At 36.7% G+C, this 20,449-nt stretch overlaps 2 protein-coding genes and 1 long non-coding RNA gene across 3 annotated transcripts; 2 read left to right on the top strand and 1 right to left on the bottom strand.

The window, feature by feature from the left end:
- Positions 1-1,428: 1,428 nt before the first annotated feature.
- On the bottom strand, positions 1,429-4,672 carry LOC132102942 (prenylated Rab acceptor protein 1-like). The gene is made up of 6 exons (XM_059507685.1): positions 4,539-4,672; positions 3,914-4,032; positions 3,467-3,679; positions 3,092-3,189; positions 2,916-3,017; positions 1,429-2,828 (listed from the first exon to the last, which is right to left on the bottom strand). The coding sequence occupies exons 2-6, from the start codon at positions 3,982-3,984 to the stop codon at positions 2,740-2,742; spliced, it is 573 nt and encodes a 190-aa protein (XP_059363668.1). The 5' UTR covers positions 3,985-4,032; positions 4,539-4,672; the 3' UTR covers positions 1,429-2,739.
- Positions 4,673-7,534: 2,862 nt separating this feature from the next.
- Positions 7,535-18,754, top strand: LOC132102938 (DNA-binding death effector domain-containing protein 2-like). Its single transcript, XM_059507677.1, has 5 exons — positions 7,535-8,025; positions 8,150-8,269; positions 8,930-9,058; positions 16,658-17,048; positions 17,948-18,754. The coding sequence occupies exons 1-5, from the start codon at positions 7,560-7,562 to the stop codon at positions 17,952-17,954; spliced, it is 1,113 nt and encodes a 370-aa protein (XP_059363660.1). The 5' UTR covers positions 7,535-7,559; the 3' UTR covers positions 17,955-18,754.
- Positions 9,718-15,253, top strand: LOC132102940 (uncharacterized). The gene is made up of 2 exons (XR_009423313.1): positions 9,718-10,197; positions 12,013-15,253. It is a non-coding gene; the product is annotated as an uncharacterized LOC132102940 (long non-coding RNA).
- Positions 18,755-20,449: the final 1,695 nt, after the last annotated feature.

Genomic DNA, 20,449 nt, shown 5'->3' with positions numbered 1-20,449 from the left:
ATAAAAAATATAAGAAAATAGTTTTCTCCAATCTAAATAAAGCCGAGATCAAATACATATGAGAAAAACTACTAAAAGTACTGAAATAAGTTAAAGTACTAAAATTACTGAAACAAAAACTGAATAAAAATGAATTAAATGCGAAACAGAATTTTTAAAAATGACTAAAAAACACATGAAATCATTAAATCTTAAACTAAAAGGAAAATGAAAACTATTTCAAAATATTTAGAAATACTATCTTAATACCAAACCAACACTGATGCAGATAAGAAAGGTGAATTTTTGACGTTGCTGTTCTCAACTAGTTTTAAAACAGATTTTACAATGTTGTAATGTTACATTTCTTTCCAAAGTCATTTTCTTTGACCAGCCCTCTACATTGCGAGTAAATCACTTGCATATGCGACTCTTCAGTTTGGGCGACTAAATGATGTCTAATATTAGCCAATGGCTAGTAAATTCTCAAATTTTACTCGCCAGTGTGTGAGTTGGAGGATAAGTATACGTTTAGCACACACACACATACACACACACACACACATATATATATATATATATATATATATATGTATATATATACATATACAAGGTCATTTTAATAGCTCACAAAACAAGTATCAATAATTTGTCTTTACCTAGTTTTATGAGAATTGATAGTAAACAAAATTTTAAGGTATAAACCATTTCTTATAGTGCATCCCTGTTTATTTTACTGCATTTTTATATACTAAATACAATTTTCCGATGAGTCACCAAGCTGTCCTTTGTGACAACTTAAAAAGCATGAATAATATCTGCTTACTCTGTACTGATTAAATCTGAGGAAAATTCTAAATTATATAAAATAATTTTATACAAATTAAAGGTTGAATTAAAAATATGTTAAATATGTCATTTATTAAATTATTTATTTTTCCCTGGCATCTCAAACGGTAAAATTATCTCTTTAAACATTAATACAATTACATCTACTTCTCGTTTGCAAACAAGAAACAAAATTTTTTAGGCCATCAGGAGACAGTGACTGTAATATGCTGACCACAGCATTCATCATACATTGATGTCACTGCAAACTACTGACTTGCAATACTGGGCTGCCAAACACACACACACACACATCTAATGTCCCTTGGGAAAATGCTATGGGCTCACCGCAGTGCTCCTCTAGCTCCCTCCCTACTGACTGAACTGCTGTAATGGAATATCGATCGGCTGCTCTTGCCGCAGTGTTTTAAAAGGAGAGGTAGAGCCCACTCAAGGTCATCACTATGGAAACTTGAAAATGAGATGGACTGTCACTGGTCTGATGTTGTGAAATGTCACATACATCAAGTTGTAATGTGTGTTGAGACAAAAAAAGAAAAGATGAAAAAGATAAGCAATAAGTCTAGATATTTTTCTATGAGCAGTCAATAAATAAACAGATTTAAGGGTATTGTACAGACTGAGCATTTTATTGCACTTCCCATTCAATGATACAACAGAAGCAAGAAGTAAATAAAAGAAAATAAACAAATATTTTCATTAAATGAGAGAACATACATATATATATATATATATATATATACAGTACTGTGTAAAAGTTGATGAGATCAGATCTGTGTGGAGCACTGGCTGTCGTAAGACACAAGACTGTAAGACTTGTGCAAACAAAAATCTCACTGGATTATTACAATTAATGGCAAAAGGAATGCTTGGAAAAGTGAACTGATATTTCCTACCAACACATTTCAGCAAATGACAGAAATAACTGGCTTAAATTTTATTGTTGTTGTTGTTGATGAAAATACTAATGGACTTTTGCACAGTAGTATATAAAAAAACTTCCACTGGGAATATTGGCATCAGAAACTGGTTACGCTGAATAGCAAGAATACATTTTTTTCTTTGCTGACACATACTGTTATTAAATCATGCATGCGTTAGCGGTCCTGACAAGACTGATATTACAACATATGAGCTAAATATGGCTTAAGACAAATGATTCTGTAATGACTGGTACCATTTTTTTTTTAAATCACTATTTTGGATGATCCAGTATAACATTTTGATCAAAAGCTTTTACCAGTACTCATATTTGTCTTTTAGTGTGAGAGGAGCCTTTAAAAGCACAGTTAACCCCAAAATCCTGTGATTTCCTTGCCGTCACATAATTCCAAGCTTGTATCACATTCTCTTTTCTTCTGTGGTCCAAAAAAGAAGACATTTTGAAAAATAACTCAAGTGTTTTTTTTTGTCCATACATTCAAAGTCAATGGGTTCCAATGTTGTTTTCAACCCCTTTTTCCATTCATTGTGGACAAAAAAAGTCGAAGCATTCTTCAAAATCAATTCATTTGAGTTTCACAGAGCAACAAAGTCGTCAAACAAGTTGAAACTTTTCAGTTTTGGTTGACTTAAACCTTTCAGGATAATATCAATAGAAATAGTTTTTCGACTAAACTGGATTTCTAGCTTTGGGTCACAGTCAATTTAGTTTGTGCTTTGAGGATGCTGTAGAAATAAATAATGTAACAAATAAACATAATATCCAGTAGGTACCATAAAAGGCATCTGAGGCCTTTCAGTGTGCTTGATCTTTTTAGGGCAATGTCAGTTTAACAGTTTGTATTTCTTTGCTGACCAATCTGTGAGTAAACTGATATTGTCAAATTAGTGCAAACAATATGTGGCAATATATATGATTAGGCAAGACAACTTAGGTTAACATGAGCCAAAAGGAAAAAGGTGAAAGGTTTAAACAGTTTCCATGAGCAGCTCATCTATGTCAGACGACTCCAGCTCATGAAATGCTGCATGGGACCCTATAACAGCTAGTGTAGCACCTAAATAAGAAAAAAAATCCAAAAGTTACAGAAGAGCTGTTTGGGGTAAAACACATAAGTACAATGAGATAAAGGCAAAAATCTCACCTAGTACCCAAAACACAGCAGCTCCTGCACCTGCGAGCCAGAACACAGGGAAGGAAACCCCTCCTGCTAAACCTAACTGGTGTCCCTGAGTCAACTCACGACCTGAGAGAAACAGAAGAGTGTGTTACTCATACAGCCTTATATAGAACCACTAAAACAACATCTCACTCTCTTACCGAAAACAACCAGCTTCTTTTCCAGTGTTTTCAAGTGAATTATATAGAAGGCACCAGCAAACACTCCCAAAGCAATCAAGAGCATCGGCGAACTGATGCTGGAGGAGAAAAGGAGAGAGAAAAGAGTTAACTGGTAATTTATTTGAACTTCCTGTGAATGTTTATTCTGTTAAACACCTTCCAGATTGTTGCGTGAATGTGGACCTACAGAGAAACTTAAACACACACACACCCATGTTAAACGCTTTATATTTCTACTACAGTGAGCCTTTTATGTCATTTGAAGAGGTTAAATAAAACTGCATCATATAGTTGAATGAAAACTCATTTGCATACAAAATTCTAGATGATTATTAGTAAGCAGCAGTTCCTTACATGCAGTAGAGAATGAGTCCCAGGAAGATGAAGGTGTAGTTGCTGTGAAAGGTGTCCATGTTCCTCACCACACGCTGACACAGCTCTCCAAAATTCCGAGGTTTGGAGAACTTGCGCTGATCCACAAAGGTGGCCCACGGACGGATGGACTTCCGCCTGCGGTCCACCCAATCCTTAATCACATTCCCAGACAGACCTTTGGGCAGCCACAGCCTGACAGGAAAACAGAAATAACAGAGTAATAAGGTTACCGATATACAAAAACATAATTGCATCATAATAACACAATTAAGGGTAATAACGATGCATAAAACATCATATATGGCATTATTTTTAATTTAGTGCAATTGAAAACAATGACAAACAATAGAAATGAAAGCAAATTAATGACTGTAGATTTATAGATCTTAAAACATTTCTGGGATTGTAGTATTTCTGGTGACTCACCTCCCCAATGCTCCTGCCCCAGGAAGCTGTTCTGCCTCACTGCTGAAGGGGTCCTTTGCTTTTCCATCCATCTCAACGGGTCACTACTTCCACACAACTGCTGACACGTTTCTCTTTTTCTCTTTTTTTATGAAACGATGAAAGAAATTAAATAAACATTATTTTTTATAGCTTTCATTATTCCAGCTACTTCGTTTAGAACACTTCCCATCAACTGTGCAACAAGATATACATGTCTTAAATTAAATGATGTGCGCTAATAGTAAATCGATGTCACTCATGGGCTGGTACAGAAACTGCATTCACAATGAGAAAGAATCTGGAAGAACAAGTTTGTTGAGCTGTAGCATTACGTTACGTCAGATGGGTCCAAAACATATAAAGTTAAGAAACATAAAACCATCTAACCAAACGATCTTTTTGACGGATTAATATAAAAACACTCCACAAAGTTCGTTTATCAAATCTGTAGCGGAAACGAATCGCTCTTTCTTAGATAATGTTGATTCCCTCACAGCTATGAAAATCTGATACAAGTGAGCTTTGAGAAGGGACTGTAAAGTTAGATGTTATGGCTAAAACGGCACATTGAGAGGCAAAACCCTAAAACAAAAATGTTACTCACTGTACTTTCTGTTGATGTATTCCGTGTGATGTGCGGCGGATATGATGTGGTCAGCCAGCAGGAGCTGTGACGCTCTTCTTCTGCAGTAGTTAATCATGAGCCGAGGTAACGACCGCCTCCTAGTGCCAGGGATCAAACCAACAGGACACCTATTTTTATTATGCATTATTATGAATTATTATTTTATGTAAAAGCCATGACGTCAATGTGTAGGCCAGTTAGGATTAGAATACAATTTTATTTATTTATTTATTTATAGTTATATAATATATTTAAGTTAATTAAGGTATTTGGATAAAAGAGGACGTTTTGTTCTACAACATTACACGCCATACCTCTTTTTACTAATTACTAAAATGCATGTTTCATGGACAACAACTAGGCTACCACAAGAATGCATGACAAATTGGACAGTGGTAGTTCTCATAAAATAACTTAAAAATAAGTAAGTATATACACTGCCCTTCAAAGGTTTGAGATCAGTAAGATTTTCAATGTGTTTTAAAGAAGTCTCTTGTGCTCATCATGGTTGCATTTATTTGACCAAAAATACAGGATATTAATAATAATATTCATAATGATATTGTAAAATATTATTACAGTTTAAAATAATGGTTTTCTATTTTAATATGCTTTAAAAATCATTTATTTCTGTGATGCAACGCTGATTTTTTTTTCATTTTTTCATCATTACTCCAGTGTCACATGATCCTTCAGAAAGCAATCTAATATGCTTTTTTCAGGAATATTTGACGAATTAAGTTAAAAAGAAAAGCATTTATATAAAATAGAAATCTTTTCTAATAATATATATAGAGAGAGAGAGAGCTCTGGACCGCTCCGGCAGCATCCCGGACCTCGCTCTGCATGACTCTGAAGTTAAATGTCTGCTGTATGGGCATCGAGATCTCAGCATCGGGGGCTTCAGTCTGGCTGTGTGTATGGCATTTTATGCCATCAAATCAGGGTTTGGCCAATTAAAATGACCAATTAAAACATGGATTAAATTATATCACGCAATCATTAAACAAATCCTACTGTACAGGAGTGAAATTTAGGGACAAGTAATACATTTAAAAAACTGGGATAAATTAGAAAACGTACAACTAGAAATGAGCAAAGATGTTTTAGGGGTCCATAGAGGTACGTCCAATAATGCCTGCAGAGCTGAATTAAGCATATACTCACCGACTACAGCTTCAACCCCAAATGAAAGAAATTAAAGAAATTGACAACAATCTAAAAGACACTCATGATGAATCTCTAAAAATACACTTTGACCTTCAAAATAAACTCCAATGCTACTCGACCCCTAAACAGAACCCCTAAATTTGCCAATTATTTATTAATTTAACTATTTAAAGAAATACAAATCCTCTCTAAATAGCCTACAGAGTAACCATGATTTAAGAAATTGAGAGAGGAAGACATAGACAAACATGGACAGAGCAAGAGCAGAGGATCTGTAGACACTGTGATCTACAGCAAATAGAGAACGAGAAACACTTTCTGCTCATTTGACTTAAATATCACAATGTGAGGGGAACATTTCTCCCCAGATTTGAAGCCCTGATCCCATCATTTACTGAACTTAGTGATACTGAGAGGAAGATTTGAAGCCCTGATCCCATCATTTACTGAACTTAGTGATACTGAGAGGATGACCTTTTATTGGAGATGACAATACAGCTACACTAGCTGCAAAATATTTATTAACCATTGACAGTGGTAGATGTTAAACTTGATTTACTCGATACTGACTTAATTTATATTTTCATTTATTTAGATGGATATTATTTATTATTATTATTTAAAGAGAGAGAGAGAGAGAGAGAGAGAGAGAGGGAGTAGTTTTTGATTTCCCTTCCCAATATGGCGACATTTGGGGGACGATATCACGACTGGTTTGTCGACAAAGAGCCTCGATCTACAAATCATATGCAAGTGAATTTCTTCCTAATACACATATAACTATCTGCGAATTTGCGCACTGAGATCACAGATCAGTCAACAAAACTTGCTAACGCTTGAATGTTGTTTTTGTGGGTGGTTTGGAAGGGTTACAGTGTGAAAACACAGTCTATAGTCCAAACACAGTCCAGAGAATCATTTTAGTACAGGTAAGATGCTCGTTGAACCTCAGTTACTGACGTGAAATATGCATGTTTTTACTTATATCTCAACATTTCTAATCGAATCAAGCCTTGAGTGTTGTTTTAAAAGATTCCTTGTCCGTGCGCCAATATACAAATACGTTGATAACAAGTTGACTACTGTGCTGTATGTAGTCTGTAACATTTCTTTCCAATCATTTCCTATCTTTTTGTATGTGTGTGTGTGTGTTTTACATCGAGTTGTTTTGGTGCAGTGTGATGTCAGGGCAGCTGAGCTGACATCAGCTGAAAAATCTAGATTAGTATTAGAGGCGGAAGTCCGCTGCAGGAATGGCAGCAAACACGAACATTTGAACGTAGTCTGAACCCTCAACCATATAGTTCGTTCATATAATTCAACGGTGTTTTACAGTTAAACAGTAATTCACGTCTTTGTTCCTTTTCCGTCTGTTCCCTCAGTTCAAACGTGACGTTATATAAAGAGAACACGTGACCCTGCGCGACTGCAAGAGGAGACACATAGGGTCTGACAGCAGGACAGACAGACTGAGGGCGGGTCACCACAGAAACGCTTTTCGGACCAAAATAACTGCCTGTTTCCATCACGACAATGTAAATATTTTTTTCTATGTTGTTTTTGTACCAATTGTATGCACAAAAACTGGATTTGAATTATTTCTAGAACTATATTTAACCTACAGTCGATCCTGATAGTTAGCTCGTTAGCTCGTTGGCTAACACACATACACACACACACACGCACACACACACACACATATATATATATATATATATATATATATATATATAAATATATATAAATATATAAATTACCAATAATCAAACAAACATTTGATGTGTATTCGTGTTCTTCTTTACCAGACACATTTGGACTTTTGAAGGGACCATGGCTTCAGTGAAATGCACGAGATATTCCCTCTACTGGGACGAGACTGAGTGCCTCAGCTACTATGAGATGCTGTCCCTGCATGAGATCTTTGAAATCGTGGGCTCCCAACTCACAGAGACTGATGTCGAGGTTTTGTCTTTTCTCCTCGATGAAGCCTATCCTGGAAAACATCCCCTTGATCCAGAGGGATGGACTGATGAGTTCCCTCGAGGGCCTGATGGGTCTTCACTGGGTAATTCTCCATGTCCTCGGCTTCTCAAAACATGGCGAAGAATACAGCCGCAGAATGAGCCTTGCCCCATCGCTGGTCGCCACAGACCCAAGAGTGGCGTTGAATTGCTGCTGGAGTTGGAGAGGCGAGGATACTTGAGCGAAGGAAACCTCAAACCTTTATTGCAGTTGCTGCGAATTCTGACACGACATGATGTCCTGCCTTTTGTCTCACAAAAGAAGAGAAGAACAGGTGAGCATCAGCTGTAAAATAACTTTAGACAGTAATGGAAAGTCATGATGCTTTCCCCCAAAATATTCCTCTGTGTTTTTCAATCAGTAATGTCAGATACTGATGTGTCACCTGTTCTTGTTAGTATCTCCAGAGCGAGAAAAGATAGAATACCAAGCGGTGAATACCAGAGCGGACATGCAGTTCAGTTCAAACACCGATATACCATCCTTGGAAAACACACAAGACCACCAGTGGAGAGCAGGTGAGAAGAGATTTCACACATTTATTTATTAGAGGTTTTTTTCTTTTATGCTTTTGTTTGTTAAAAAGTTTAGTCTCTATATTTTTCCACACTTTCTGGAAATATTATACAATATTCACCTTATTTTGCAATGTGGATGTGAGCGGTTTTCTGTGAATGTACAGAACATCTGAATCATTGGTCGCTATAAGTAAATAGTATTATTATTGTGCTACAGTAAAGGATAGAGTAAAGGATATTTTAAATCATTTTTCATTTTGCACCAATCAATGTAACAATGCAGTGGTAGTGCTGTATAGTTTCAATAAAACATTTAAATATATGAAAAATATCATGTGGAGACTTTTAGTTTAGTAATGAAACAAATTGTTGAATCGAGTTTTTAATCAATTCACTGACACTTACTGTTTCAAGATTAACAGAAATAAATTGAATCTTACCATGCTGTTTTTCCTACTTACGTTGTAGTCTTGATAAAATTAGTCGCAAGGGTAGCCAGTGGACATTAAGCATAAAGCACATTAAAATAATTCACCTCATTGCTTAATATTTTTGTAAAATCATAATTAATACATTTTTTATGTTAATGTAATATTAATGTTTAATGTAATAATTGCTCAGCTCTAGTTGTTGTGTATTAATTTATGTTCGCTATGTTAGGGACTGGCTCTTCCATGACAACAACCACACCTGTACGACGGAAGCGAGGTAGAGGTAACCAATGGAGCAGAAAATCTAGGGGCAAGCCCCAAATCCAGCTTCAACCAACACCCAACAAAGTGACCTGCGGTAAGGTCACTTTCTTTTGTCGTGTTACACTTCTTCTGTTGTTTAGTCTCTCTTACTAGTCTCTCTTTTTACTGATACGAATCACTTTGACTTTCCTTTTTTCTCCCCTTTTGTTTGATTTGATCTATAAAATGCTCCCCAGCTGAGTGTACCTTAGTGCTCCATTTCTTGATAAGATTATAAGTAACCAATCACCCATTCATTAGTCCCTGAACTTCTAATGCTGTCAGAATGAAAGTCAAACTGTTACAAAAGAGGTCCATGTTAAAGGTGCAGTAGGAGATCTTGGAAAATGCTAACTTTAGCCTGATAGCACTGAAAGTGAACGTCCCACCCTTCCTGCAATCGCCGTCCAAAGCCACGCCCCCCGAATGCATATATGCTCACAGAACAGAATACCAGAGACAACATTACTACAATAGGCTACATCCCCAGCTCTGCACATTTCATATGCATCTCTTATCACGTGCGACGTTTGTACTATTCGACTTTAAGTGCCCTGCGAAGTGGACGTCACCAGTGAACCGCTGTGAACCGCTGATCTACATCATGTGTCATTCACCAGTGAGAAAACTTTATATTACATCTAGTAAAAGTTCTACAATCCCAGAAAGGAAGACTGGGTTGTTGATGTTTGCCTGACATTCTCAATCTGTCTGCACAGCATGCGTGAACGTGCTGATGATGTATTCTGTCTGCGCGAACCGGGTGTGCATAGGTATGCAAATATATATGTTGACAGGCAGGTAGGAAAGCCAAGTTAAACGCTCGGATCGAACATTTCTTTGTCCTATGCCTTCTAAAGAATACATAAATACAGTTAAATACATTTAGACCACTTAACTTAATGATTGCTATTGGGATGTAAAGAGACTTTCAACCAGCATAACAAAAAATGTTTCTGAAGACAATCCCCTATTGCACCTTTAAAAGTACGTCATCATTCATCCCTTTGTGAATTCCCTGCACTCTGCACTATTATCACTTTGAGTTTTATTCTGACTGGAGCCAAAGGCTGCTCACACCAAAGCCTCTTTATGCTTTTGCTAGATGGGAGCTGTCCTGCCATCAGGGCATTGCTAAAATCTCTTCAGAACAGAGCACATGAGACACACTGAGTGGCAATAATGGCACAGTAGGTAAGGAAAAACCACGATAAAACTTGTTTTCTCAAAATGTGCAAAAAAATATTTGTCAAGAAAGAAGTGATTGTGTGAGACATTTGTTTTCTGCAAGGACTTTTTTTTTCTGGGACATTCAGATCTCAAAACACCAGGGGTTGCAGTTTATCCTATCTTAATTTTATCTTACATTTGCAGTATAGCATTAAAAACTGTCCAGGTTTTCCTGTATTATACTTTTATGGGAGCTGAATGTCTCATAACAACGTTAAGTACAGATACTTGTGTCCATTGTGATTTTGCAGTAATTTATTAGTTTTATTACTATAATAGGTCATTTTTTCCCCTGTGTATCGTGCAAATACATCTCTTTTAGTAATTTAAACTGCATGGTCTTGCTTACTTTTTCAACCCTTTTTATCTTTGGGTTCACAGTGTATCTTTTGGTGTGCCTAATATTATGATATATATTTATAAATCGATAAGTCTGATTTTCACCGTTCAAATGTGTTCTTATAATGTGTGGATTCTTTCAAAATATTTGTTTGATGCATGAGCTGTACACTAAACCTCACACTTATAAAAACATGAATGAAAAACAGGGAAATCAATGTGATAAGATGGATGGAATTCAGAAGATAATTTAATCTATTATTTTAACAGTTCTAGTCTATTACTTTGCATAAAGATATAAAAACATAGACTCACTATACACTCAAATTTCAGCATCCAGCCTTATTCATGAATCCACACAGGATGGGAGGGTGTTTTTCAAAACGTGCGTGATTCAGACTCTTGACATGCTCTTTGTTCACCTCAGATGCTCGGCACTAGTCAGTTTTACTCTATTGTTACCAATGCTTATTGACCGGCCTGTACAAATACTGCATGGCTCTGGTAATGTTCCTCATTATGTGCACTGCAGGGACTCTTAAACCCTTAAATGAAGCTGCTTATTTCTTTGCATATTCCGGCTTAAAGCATTTAGCTTTTGCTAAAGGCAATGATGAAATCTAAAGTTATTAATATTATAATTTTTAAACATAGTCTTACTTATGTACTTACTGCAGTGTGCCAGTAGCACACATAGTACTCTTATCAATCAAAAGTATTATGGTAGTTTGGTGCAGCCCAATACATCTTTGTAGTTATGTGATCATCATTTATGTTTGAGTTGTGCTTTAGACTTGCTTCGATTCCCCTGCTTCCTTCATGGTTCGATTTTTAGAGAGAAAGGTACACTCACATTCTTTGTTTTTATCCCTGTCACATTTTTCATCAGCTTCAAATATCCCTGTTTCTATTCCTTTTCATTTTCCTTTCGGATAAGCAGTTTTCGGTGTGATTAACTCCTTGTGGTGTGTCTGAATGAAATATCTGACACAAGAAGAGATTATTGAATATTGAGCCACTGAGACTGAGCTGCGTCATCCTGTATGTCCTGGGGTCTCATGTCCAGTAAAACACTGACTATTGTCACTCCACTGCTTATTTAAAGCATTGATCCAATCTCTTCTGTAACTGTGCTTTGATGCAGCCAAAGCTAATCTACTTTCTGCACTGACCTTTTGATAAGTGAGAGATGATAATCCTTTATGCCCTATCTTACTTCACCTGTCCATTAAACTTCAATCTTGAATGGTAAATTTGAATGCTTTTCTATTGACTACAAGATCCACCCTGGAGATGTTTGTTATTCAGATTCTGTCATACAACTTCCAGCATTACAGTCCTGCTGTGCCATGATTGACCTATGCATTTTTAACTTTGTTTTACACCTGAACTAGCTGAACATGCTGTTTGCTGTGTTGACTCCACATTTGATCTTGGCAGGTTGACTCAAGATTGAGTAGAAAAAGCAAGAGAATGGATAGAGTGAAAGAGACAGAGCTCACAACAAAAACAAGTGTGTGCTGTTCGCTCTGTCTGATCACACAGTCAAGACTTGTGTGTGCTTTAACTCACGCGCCTGGTCCATGTTCTAAGGTAAAGAACCCCCTTCCTAACTCGCATAGGAGGAGGGGCGAATCTAATACTCTGTTCAAATGTCAGTTTTCAGTTGTTGCTGTCCACTTCCCCAGTTACATGTGCTAATCTATTAACTTCATTTGGGAAAAATAGGAACACAGTCCTCTTTGGAGGGGTTGTTGGCCTCAGTGTTTCACAGAACTGACTCAAAGAATTCATGAAAAATTCCTTGGACATTTCTGGGAGTCCATTGGGTGTGTCCTGTTAATTTGCCTCTAATACAACATTACATTACATGACTCTATTCTCAGCACAATCTATGTTAAAAAAAACAAACCATTCTACAGTCGTTGACCAAACTCAACCCCAAAGCTCAGTTTTGCAATGACCTGTGCTTGAAAAATCATCCACTGTGAACCTATGCTAGAGCAGTTCTGAGGAAAATGACCCAACAGTTCTTGTTTAGACCCATCCCAGTGTTTTGTATTTAAGTTTTCAGCACTATAACTTTTAGTTTAAATTTATAAGATACTTTAACTTATTAAATTAAATTCTGCCAGTGTTTTGATTTTTGTAGACTTGAAGTAGACCTCGGCCAAAGAGGTTTGATCCTGCAGCCTCTGTAGTAATGAATTAGAAAATGTTGCTTTTACACACAGACAAGAGATTATGCATATGAACTTTGCCTGCTTGACCAAAAAATAAGACATACAGTAGCAAAGCTGTTGCAACAACATTCATCCAAAACTGCTTGTTTCTCTCTCTCTCTCTCTTCCTCTCCTTTTTCTATGTCCACAGTTGAAAAACATACTGTCTCAAGTGTCAGGAACAAAAACAAGTTGGCCATCCTCACATACTAAGAGAAGGAGAAAATGAAAAAATAAAAATAAAAAAAAAGATTGACCCTGCCCTTTGTGTGCAGTCGGTCAGCCTTTTGTCCTCATTAATCTCTCCCTCCATCTTGGTTTGTTGTTCAGCAGGAAAGAGGGATCAAAATAAGTGTGGAAGCTCTTCGCATGGAGCAACACCCCATAAAATGATGCACAACATTTTTATTTGATTTTTAGGAAAATAATTATTGTTTGTTTGTAAGAAGAAATTTGCATTTTTAACAAAATATCTGAATATTTGTGAATACATGTTATTTTTAAAAAAAAATGCTCTGGGATGCTCAAAATGCACACAAAAAAGTAATGCTAAGAAGGGGGGCATTAAATATATTGACAGAAAAACCTCCACTGTACCACGTATTATGGGTACCTTTTGTGTACTGAAACTGGAAGCTGAGAAAAACCAATGTCCTGTATTAGTTTATGTGAGGAGCTCTGATAATGTTTGTTTAATGGAACTAAAAGTGCTCTGTAAATGTGTTCTGTGTTTAAAAGAACGTTAAAGAAGTTTTGTGTTTCGAGTCTGCTTTCAGAGTCTGCTTTCCAACCTGCATTACAGATTATATTTGAGAACATTGTTGGGAAGACCAAAATTATCTGGTTATAGCTACACTCAGTCTACATTTAAAGCCTTGCTTTGGCTGGTTTTGTTGTCAAGTGTTACATTTTGGTCTGCGTCTGAAATAGCAAATCTTTGAACAGTATATTTCAGTAAAAACATTGTGTGAATAGTTGTTTTTAAATTTAATAATCAAAAGTTACATTACACAAATTATGATTCAAGAAGCTTATTGGCATGGTAAAAGAAAGCATTACATTGCTAAGGCATTAGTAGCAATGTACTGTCGATCACAAAAAAACAAACAAAAAATTATTGCAGTACTGTTCAAAAATTTGGGGTTGATTTTAAAAACGTTTATTTATTTTTTTATTTGTGAAGAAAGTCTATTATGTGCACCAAGGCAAAACGGTTATATTGTGACATATTACAATTTAAAACAACTATTTTTCTAATTTAAAGGGGTCATATGATGCGATTTAAATTTTTCCTTTCTCTTTTGAGTGTTACAAGCTCTTGGTGCATAAAGAAGATCTGTGAAGTTGCAAAGACCAAAGCCTCAAATCCACAGAGATATTCTTTATAAAAGTTTAGACTCGTCCACGGCCCCCTAAAACGGCTCGTCCTAACACGCCCCCACATGTCTTTGTCACTATTTGTAAAGATTTGCATAATGCCGCCCAAATGTTATTGCAAAGAAAGAAGGCACACCTTTTATTCTCATTGTAATATTGTTTTTGCCGGCGCCTCCATGTTGTATAGACGCTGTGTGTTTTGTTTTGAAAGCGAAATTACTTTGTTTGGCCTTCCAAAAGAGTATGATATCTGATTCGTCGTGTCTGAAGCTAATACGTGCTGGTCGCTGAGGAATTACATCAACTTTGCACTGTGGATTGCCGGAACGGCTTTGACCGTGGACGAATCCGTCGGCCGCACTGTTCTCAAGCCCGCCCGCCTCTGCTCACTCAAGCCGGCCTCCGCTCACTCTAGGCCTCCGGTCTCGGCTCACTCAAGACCTTCACTCACTCATTTCGTTTCGTTGAGAAAGCAAAACTACTTTGTTTGGCCTTCCAAAAGAGGACATGAGTAGAAATCATGTTTATATCACGTTTATAATTGGTTTTATGTTAATGTCCCGTCACTCTGGCCAGATGGGGCATCACAATATGTTAAGGGGCGTAACATTTCCATCACGCTTGAGGTATTCGGCCAATCACAATGCACTGGATAGCTGGCCAATCAGAGCACACCTCACTTTTCAGATCGATGAGCTTTTAAAAATCAACACGTTTTAGAAAGCGGGGCATAGAGGAGAAACAATAATGTACAGTATGTGGAAAATAATGTTTTTTTTTAAACCTTAAACCACACATCTCATTTAATTACACCAAATAATATTCTTTTAAGCAAAATCATATGACCCCTTTAATGTATTTTAAAATGTAATGTATTCCTGTGATGGCAAAAAGCTGAATTTTCAGCATCCATTACTCTAGTCACATGATCCTTTATCTAATATGCTAATTTGGTGATCAGGAAACATTCATTAAAATCAATGTTGAAAACGGCTGCTCAATATTTGAAACAACGTAAAGTATGTGTCACTTTTGATCAATTTAATAATTCATTCCCGGATAAAAGTATTTTTATATAATTATATGCCATTATAATTACTAGCAAAGTCCTATACTGATTATATAATGAAGGGAAAGTTTACAGCCCTAGTCACTTTATGAATAACACTAAGACAAAATTATAATTCCTAGAGTGCTGTGAATTCTTTCACAAGCAATCAATAAATGCAGTATATTCAACCATTTAAACAATGTTCTATTTACTCTCAATAATTAATAAAAAGTGTCACTCTGTCGCTTATTCTCTATATCAATGGCTAGTTTTTCATATGCACTGTTGCTTTGTCAAAGTCCCAACATGCAAAAAGGTGGAGTTTGTGTTGGAGCTTTGGCTGTAGAAAGGTTGGATTTGTGTTGCAGCAATGTTCTGAAGATTGATGGGTCCACTTCCACTTCCTCCTCTGACCTCTGAGCTAATGACATGAAAGGAAATGACATCACTGCGAAGCTCTGGTTCAGTATGTATACTCCAATCGTATTTTGCCGTCTCTGTTCCCTGTGCTGTTGCATGACATCAGTTCTGCCTCCACTGTTTGGTAAAGCCAACCTGCATAAATCTGCAGTCGTTAATAACGACACCTACGAATTTGGATCCACATATCAAACCATAAATATCAGCAGATCTGTCTCCTGAAACTCAAATGTGAGCCCATCTCTGGATTTTGCTTGAGGTGCTTTCAGTCCACCTGAACTTTCCGAACGGCCACAGATAATGTGCTTTAAAATCTCCCTCGTCTTGGTGATACAAGTGCAATGTTCAGTAAACATGTTGGACTTTACCAGTGTGTTTCCAAGTCCCTGTGTGCCTGCAAATAATTTGAAAGCCACCTCATGATGAATTTATCCAATCTTAAGTGCAAAACCTGAATCAGCCTACTGGTTTCCACTTGTAGCCTCACTGACTACAAGTAAAAAATCAACTCCAAAATCTCGACCTTAAACAATTTTGAGAATGTTGACCTCAGTTATCCAGTAGATCTGTAGACCATAGAGCTGAAGCCGTATCAGAAGGAGTTTGACTTTTGTGTCTTCTGGTTTAATATGCTTTGTACGTAACAGACCAATCAAAATTTAAACAGGGCAGGAACTTATTTAAAGCAAATGTATATAAATCAGTGCTATTTTTAGTTATTTCTCAACCAATTTTTTGATATAAACATAAACTGAATGTCAAGTCTAATTATCATTGTACTTTTTGCCCTCCTTTTGACCCCCCGCTGATCTGTTTCATCTCTCGTGTTCTTCCCCTTTCCTCCTGCTACTGCTTTTCTTGTTTCTCTTCATCATTGCTGCAAAAAACCCTTCACTGAATCTTCACAAATCCATCTCCATACCCTCATGATTTTCTTTGCCCCTTTGCATGTCACCCTTCCTCCTTCATCCCTCCTCCCTCTCTTTCTCTGTCTCCAACACTCTTGCGCTCGCAGATGTCCGGCTACGTGTGCGTGCGGAGTATTCCGAGCACGAGTCGGCCCTTCGTGGAGGAGTTTCATCAGACAAGCAGCAGCCGTTGGAGAGACAGTTTGAACTGTTCAGCCGAGCGAGTGCACTTCTCCGTACCCGGGATCTGGGCTCTATTGTTTGTGATATCAAGTTCTCTGAACTTGCCAACCTGGATGCCTTCTGGGGAGACTATCTGAGCGGGGCACTGCTTGAGGCACTGAAAGGAGTCTTCATCACAGACTCTTTGAAAAGGGCAGCGGGACAGGAGGGGGTCCGGCTGCTTGTCAGTGTGGATCAGGATGACTATGAAGAGGGCAGAAAACTGTTGCTCAGAAGCCAGACACATAATGGGACAAACTGGGGAACGCAAAGTTTGTAAGTACCTTATGCATTTGAGTTTGTGTGTATTTATTTATTTATGTTTTATTTGTGCATGTGGTCTGATAATGATCATACATTAGGGTTGACTTGTAAATATCTTTTTTTTTAAGGGGGGGGGGGTAATTTTATATATACTTCCTATCTTGTCTCTATATTAACATGTAACCACCAGGGGGCGTTAGAAAATTGTACCATGTGAGAAAGCATTATTTATTTTAAGTTTATCTGCTTTAGTGTTCATTAATATTTTGAATTAGCTTTTATTCATTTCAGTTTTCATATATATATTTATTTTTTTATTATTATTATTTTTTATTTCAGCTTAAACAATTTTTCAGTTGCCAAGGAAATATTTCAGCTATTTATATTTTATTTCAACTTTGTGAATTAATCAAAAGAAATGTTATAGTTTTTAAAAAAAACACTGCTGAGAACCTTATTTAAAAAGAAAACGTTTTCAAAGTTAAATAATTAAATTTTATACTGTTATTATTTATATATATATATATATATATATATATATATATATATATAAATATAAATATAAATGTATTATTAATTTGATTGTTTGTTTGGATAGCCCTTTTCACAATACATATAATTTCAAATCAGTTTTAACGTGAACGGGTAGGTACATAAATATAAACATAAATATGATCAATATTATGTATTATGATTACAATCTCATTCTGTAAATACATAAATACATAAAATTCTTTAAATTATTACCTTTAGTTAAAGGTAGTTATGTTATTAGTTACATTAGCTTTAGCAGCCCAAATAACACCTTGCGGCCCCTGAGGGAACTCCGTTTACATCCCACGAACTTTGGATTTTTAAGTATATTTTGTTCCCATATCGATTACGTAATGTGTATCATGTTTCCCTCACAGGCCCTGAAAAAGGTCAGTTTCACTCAGGACCTTCAGCTATGATGGATGAAGATTTTTTGCCTTTTTATTTCATCGCCTATTGAGTGTTGGCGACACTGGGAAGGAGAGCCTGGTGGAAGAGTCTAGATTAAACTGGGCAGCCGTTTTGTTGGACACTGACTGTATCTGAAGGAAAAATTATTCTTGACTGTTCAGAGGTTAGGTTCAAATATAGGACTGTCTCTCTCTCTCCCTCTCTCCACTGCAGGCCAGTTTAAACATGGACAAACACATCCATAGAAAACAAAAGAAGGAGGTTCTGCATCTGTACTAATTACTCTGTCACAGGTGGTATGTGAATAGAGTTTGTTTCCAAATGTGATGACATACAATGAACCATTGAATTAAAGTTATGCATTTAGCTTTGTTTTGGAAATGTAAAATAACCTCTGTGGTGAAACATTGGAATGAAGAGAATACACAACAAATATGTAACTAAAATGGATTCGCCCAAAGGTTTAGAAAGACTGGATGATAACTTGATTCTTAAGAGTTTGGGCTGGTAACAGTGCTTCAGGTGACCAAATGTACACTTCCACCATTGGATCGGTTAATATGTTACGTAACTTAGCTACTCCAAAGTGCTCTGTTGTACTGCTTATAAGAGTCAACTTAGAAGACTTTGGAAATCCTTTATACAGCACCAGACTGGAACTAATCTATCGAAGCTGCCAAATTTGAAGCTGTATTGAGGATCAGGCAATGTCACAAGTTGGAACAGAGAGTAACTCTGCATTTTACAGCAAAGACTTTCTACAGTGTGCACCACTGTGAGACTACATGTGTCCCAAAAAATCAGTTCCTGCTGTTTGTCTCAGAAACAAGGTTAAGGTTTATCAAAGCTTTCAAATGCCTTTGTAAAATGTTGATAGAGAAATGTTAGTTAATTAGATGTCCACTGATTTGACACCAGTCTTGACACACAACCAGACCAACCTCTGGTCATGTTTCTAGACTATTGTGTTCTTCTAAAGTAAGCATGTTTTGAATCTTTTGTTATATTTTTACTCTTATGACAAAGAAAGGTTTAGTAGTATTTAGTTGTAATTCAGTTTGGAACAGTTTTGGCATGTCCGTGATAAAAGTGAATTGAGAGTGGAACATTGAATGCTTTTGTTTTCATGTTTTTGTTCAAAAAGATATTACTTGATATTGTTTTGTTATATGTTCATTGACGAAACTATAATTCTTAATAAAGTCCTGTCACAAAAAAATTGTCTCTTTCTCACACTGTGTGCTTAAAGACATTTAATTTCAGTTTTTTAATTCCTTCTGGGAATGTTGTGGCAAAATCCCTTTGGTTGATTCTTGTAAGCATTGCTATTTTTTCCAGTTCATTCATGTTCTTAGTTTAATTAACGTTATGCACCTGCACCCATAATCACTAACTCGTTAATTATACCATATAGTACAGAATAATGTATAGAATATAATTAATGTGTCAGATATTTATTTATATGTGGATTAAAGGATCACATGAAATTAAGTGCTGAGCACACTGATTTGAGATTATTATTATTTGTAGATCATTTAGCTGCTCATATTTCTTTTTTCTTAATAGAAAGTGCTCGCTGGACTTGATATACACTGTGTTTAAAGAATTGCTGACTCAGAAGGTTAGAACTTCTAACAACCCAACAGCAACACCAAACACCTTTCTGTTGAACTGAGAGTGGTTTAGCAGTGTTATTTTTGTTGCTTTATCCATTAAGTCACAATTAACACCTATTTTAGGTCAGAATGGGGGGGGGGGTATTTGGCCTAGGAGTGTCCATGGGTTATTTAGTTAGGGCTCTGTCCGTGGTGCTGAAAATGAAGCTGTGTATTGACGTTGAAAATGCATTAAACACAGCTGTAAATGCGCCAGAATTAATAAATAATTACAGGGTGTAAATTAAACTACTTTTATGCTAATTTTGCTAAGAGCACAGTATTGTGGAGAGAGGCCTACTCCGAGCCTTCACCGAGTTGTGTGCAGTTTAGTCATTTCACCAGTAGATGGCAGCTATATGTTTGATCTATCCTTGTCAAACCTACGATAAGCGTGTACTGAAGTAATCAGACGAATAAAGGGAAATTAAGATTAAAGTCTACATTCTAAACATGTTTGGTTCTTTTCTCTCATTCTCCTCCATACTAAAGTGCTTTTGCGCCTTTTTCAGCACCGGCTAACAACGCGTAGCACACACGCTCCACCAGACCGACCCCCTCACCTTTCGCCCCTAATTTCAAATTCAGTCTTCTCACCCGATACCTTTTCTGTATCCCCCCACCACCCCCACAAACCACCCCCAAAATATCTGGCCTCTCTCCCCAGTGTTTTGCTGTGTCCGAGCAGCTCGCGCGAGTGACGGAGACTGCGGGGTTCGTCGACGGAAACGCTGGTAATGTGTAAACAAACGGACAACTTCATAAATGTATTCTTTTGCTTATGTGTATCTTTTCCATACTGTGACGTCATCC

Source organism: Carassius carassius, chromosome 24, assembly GCF_963082965.1.
Source record: "Carassius carassius chromosome 24, fCarCar2.1, whole genome shotgun sequence".
In the NCBI taxonomy this organism is placed as follows: domain Eukaryota; kingdom Metazoa; phylum Chordata; class Actinopteri; order Cypriniformes; family Cyprinidae; genus Carassius; species Carassius carassius.
Note: the sequence above shows the minus strand (reverse complement) of the source record. Positions and strands in the feature narration are given on the sequence as shown.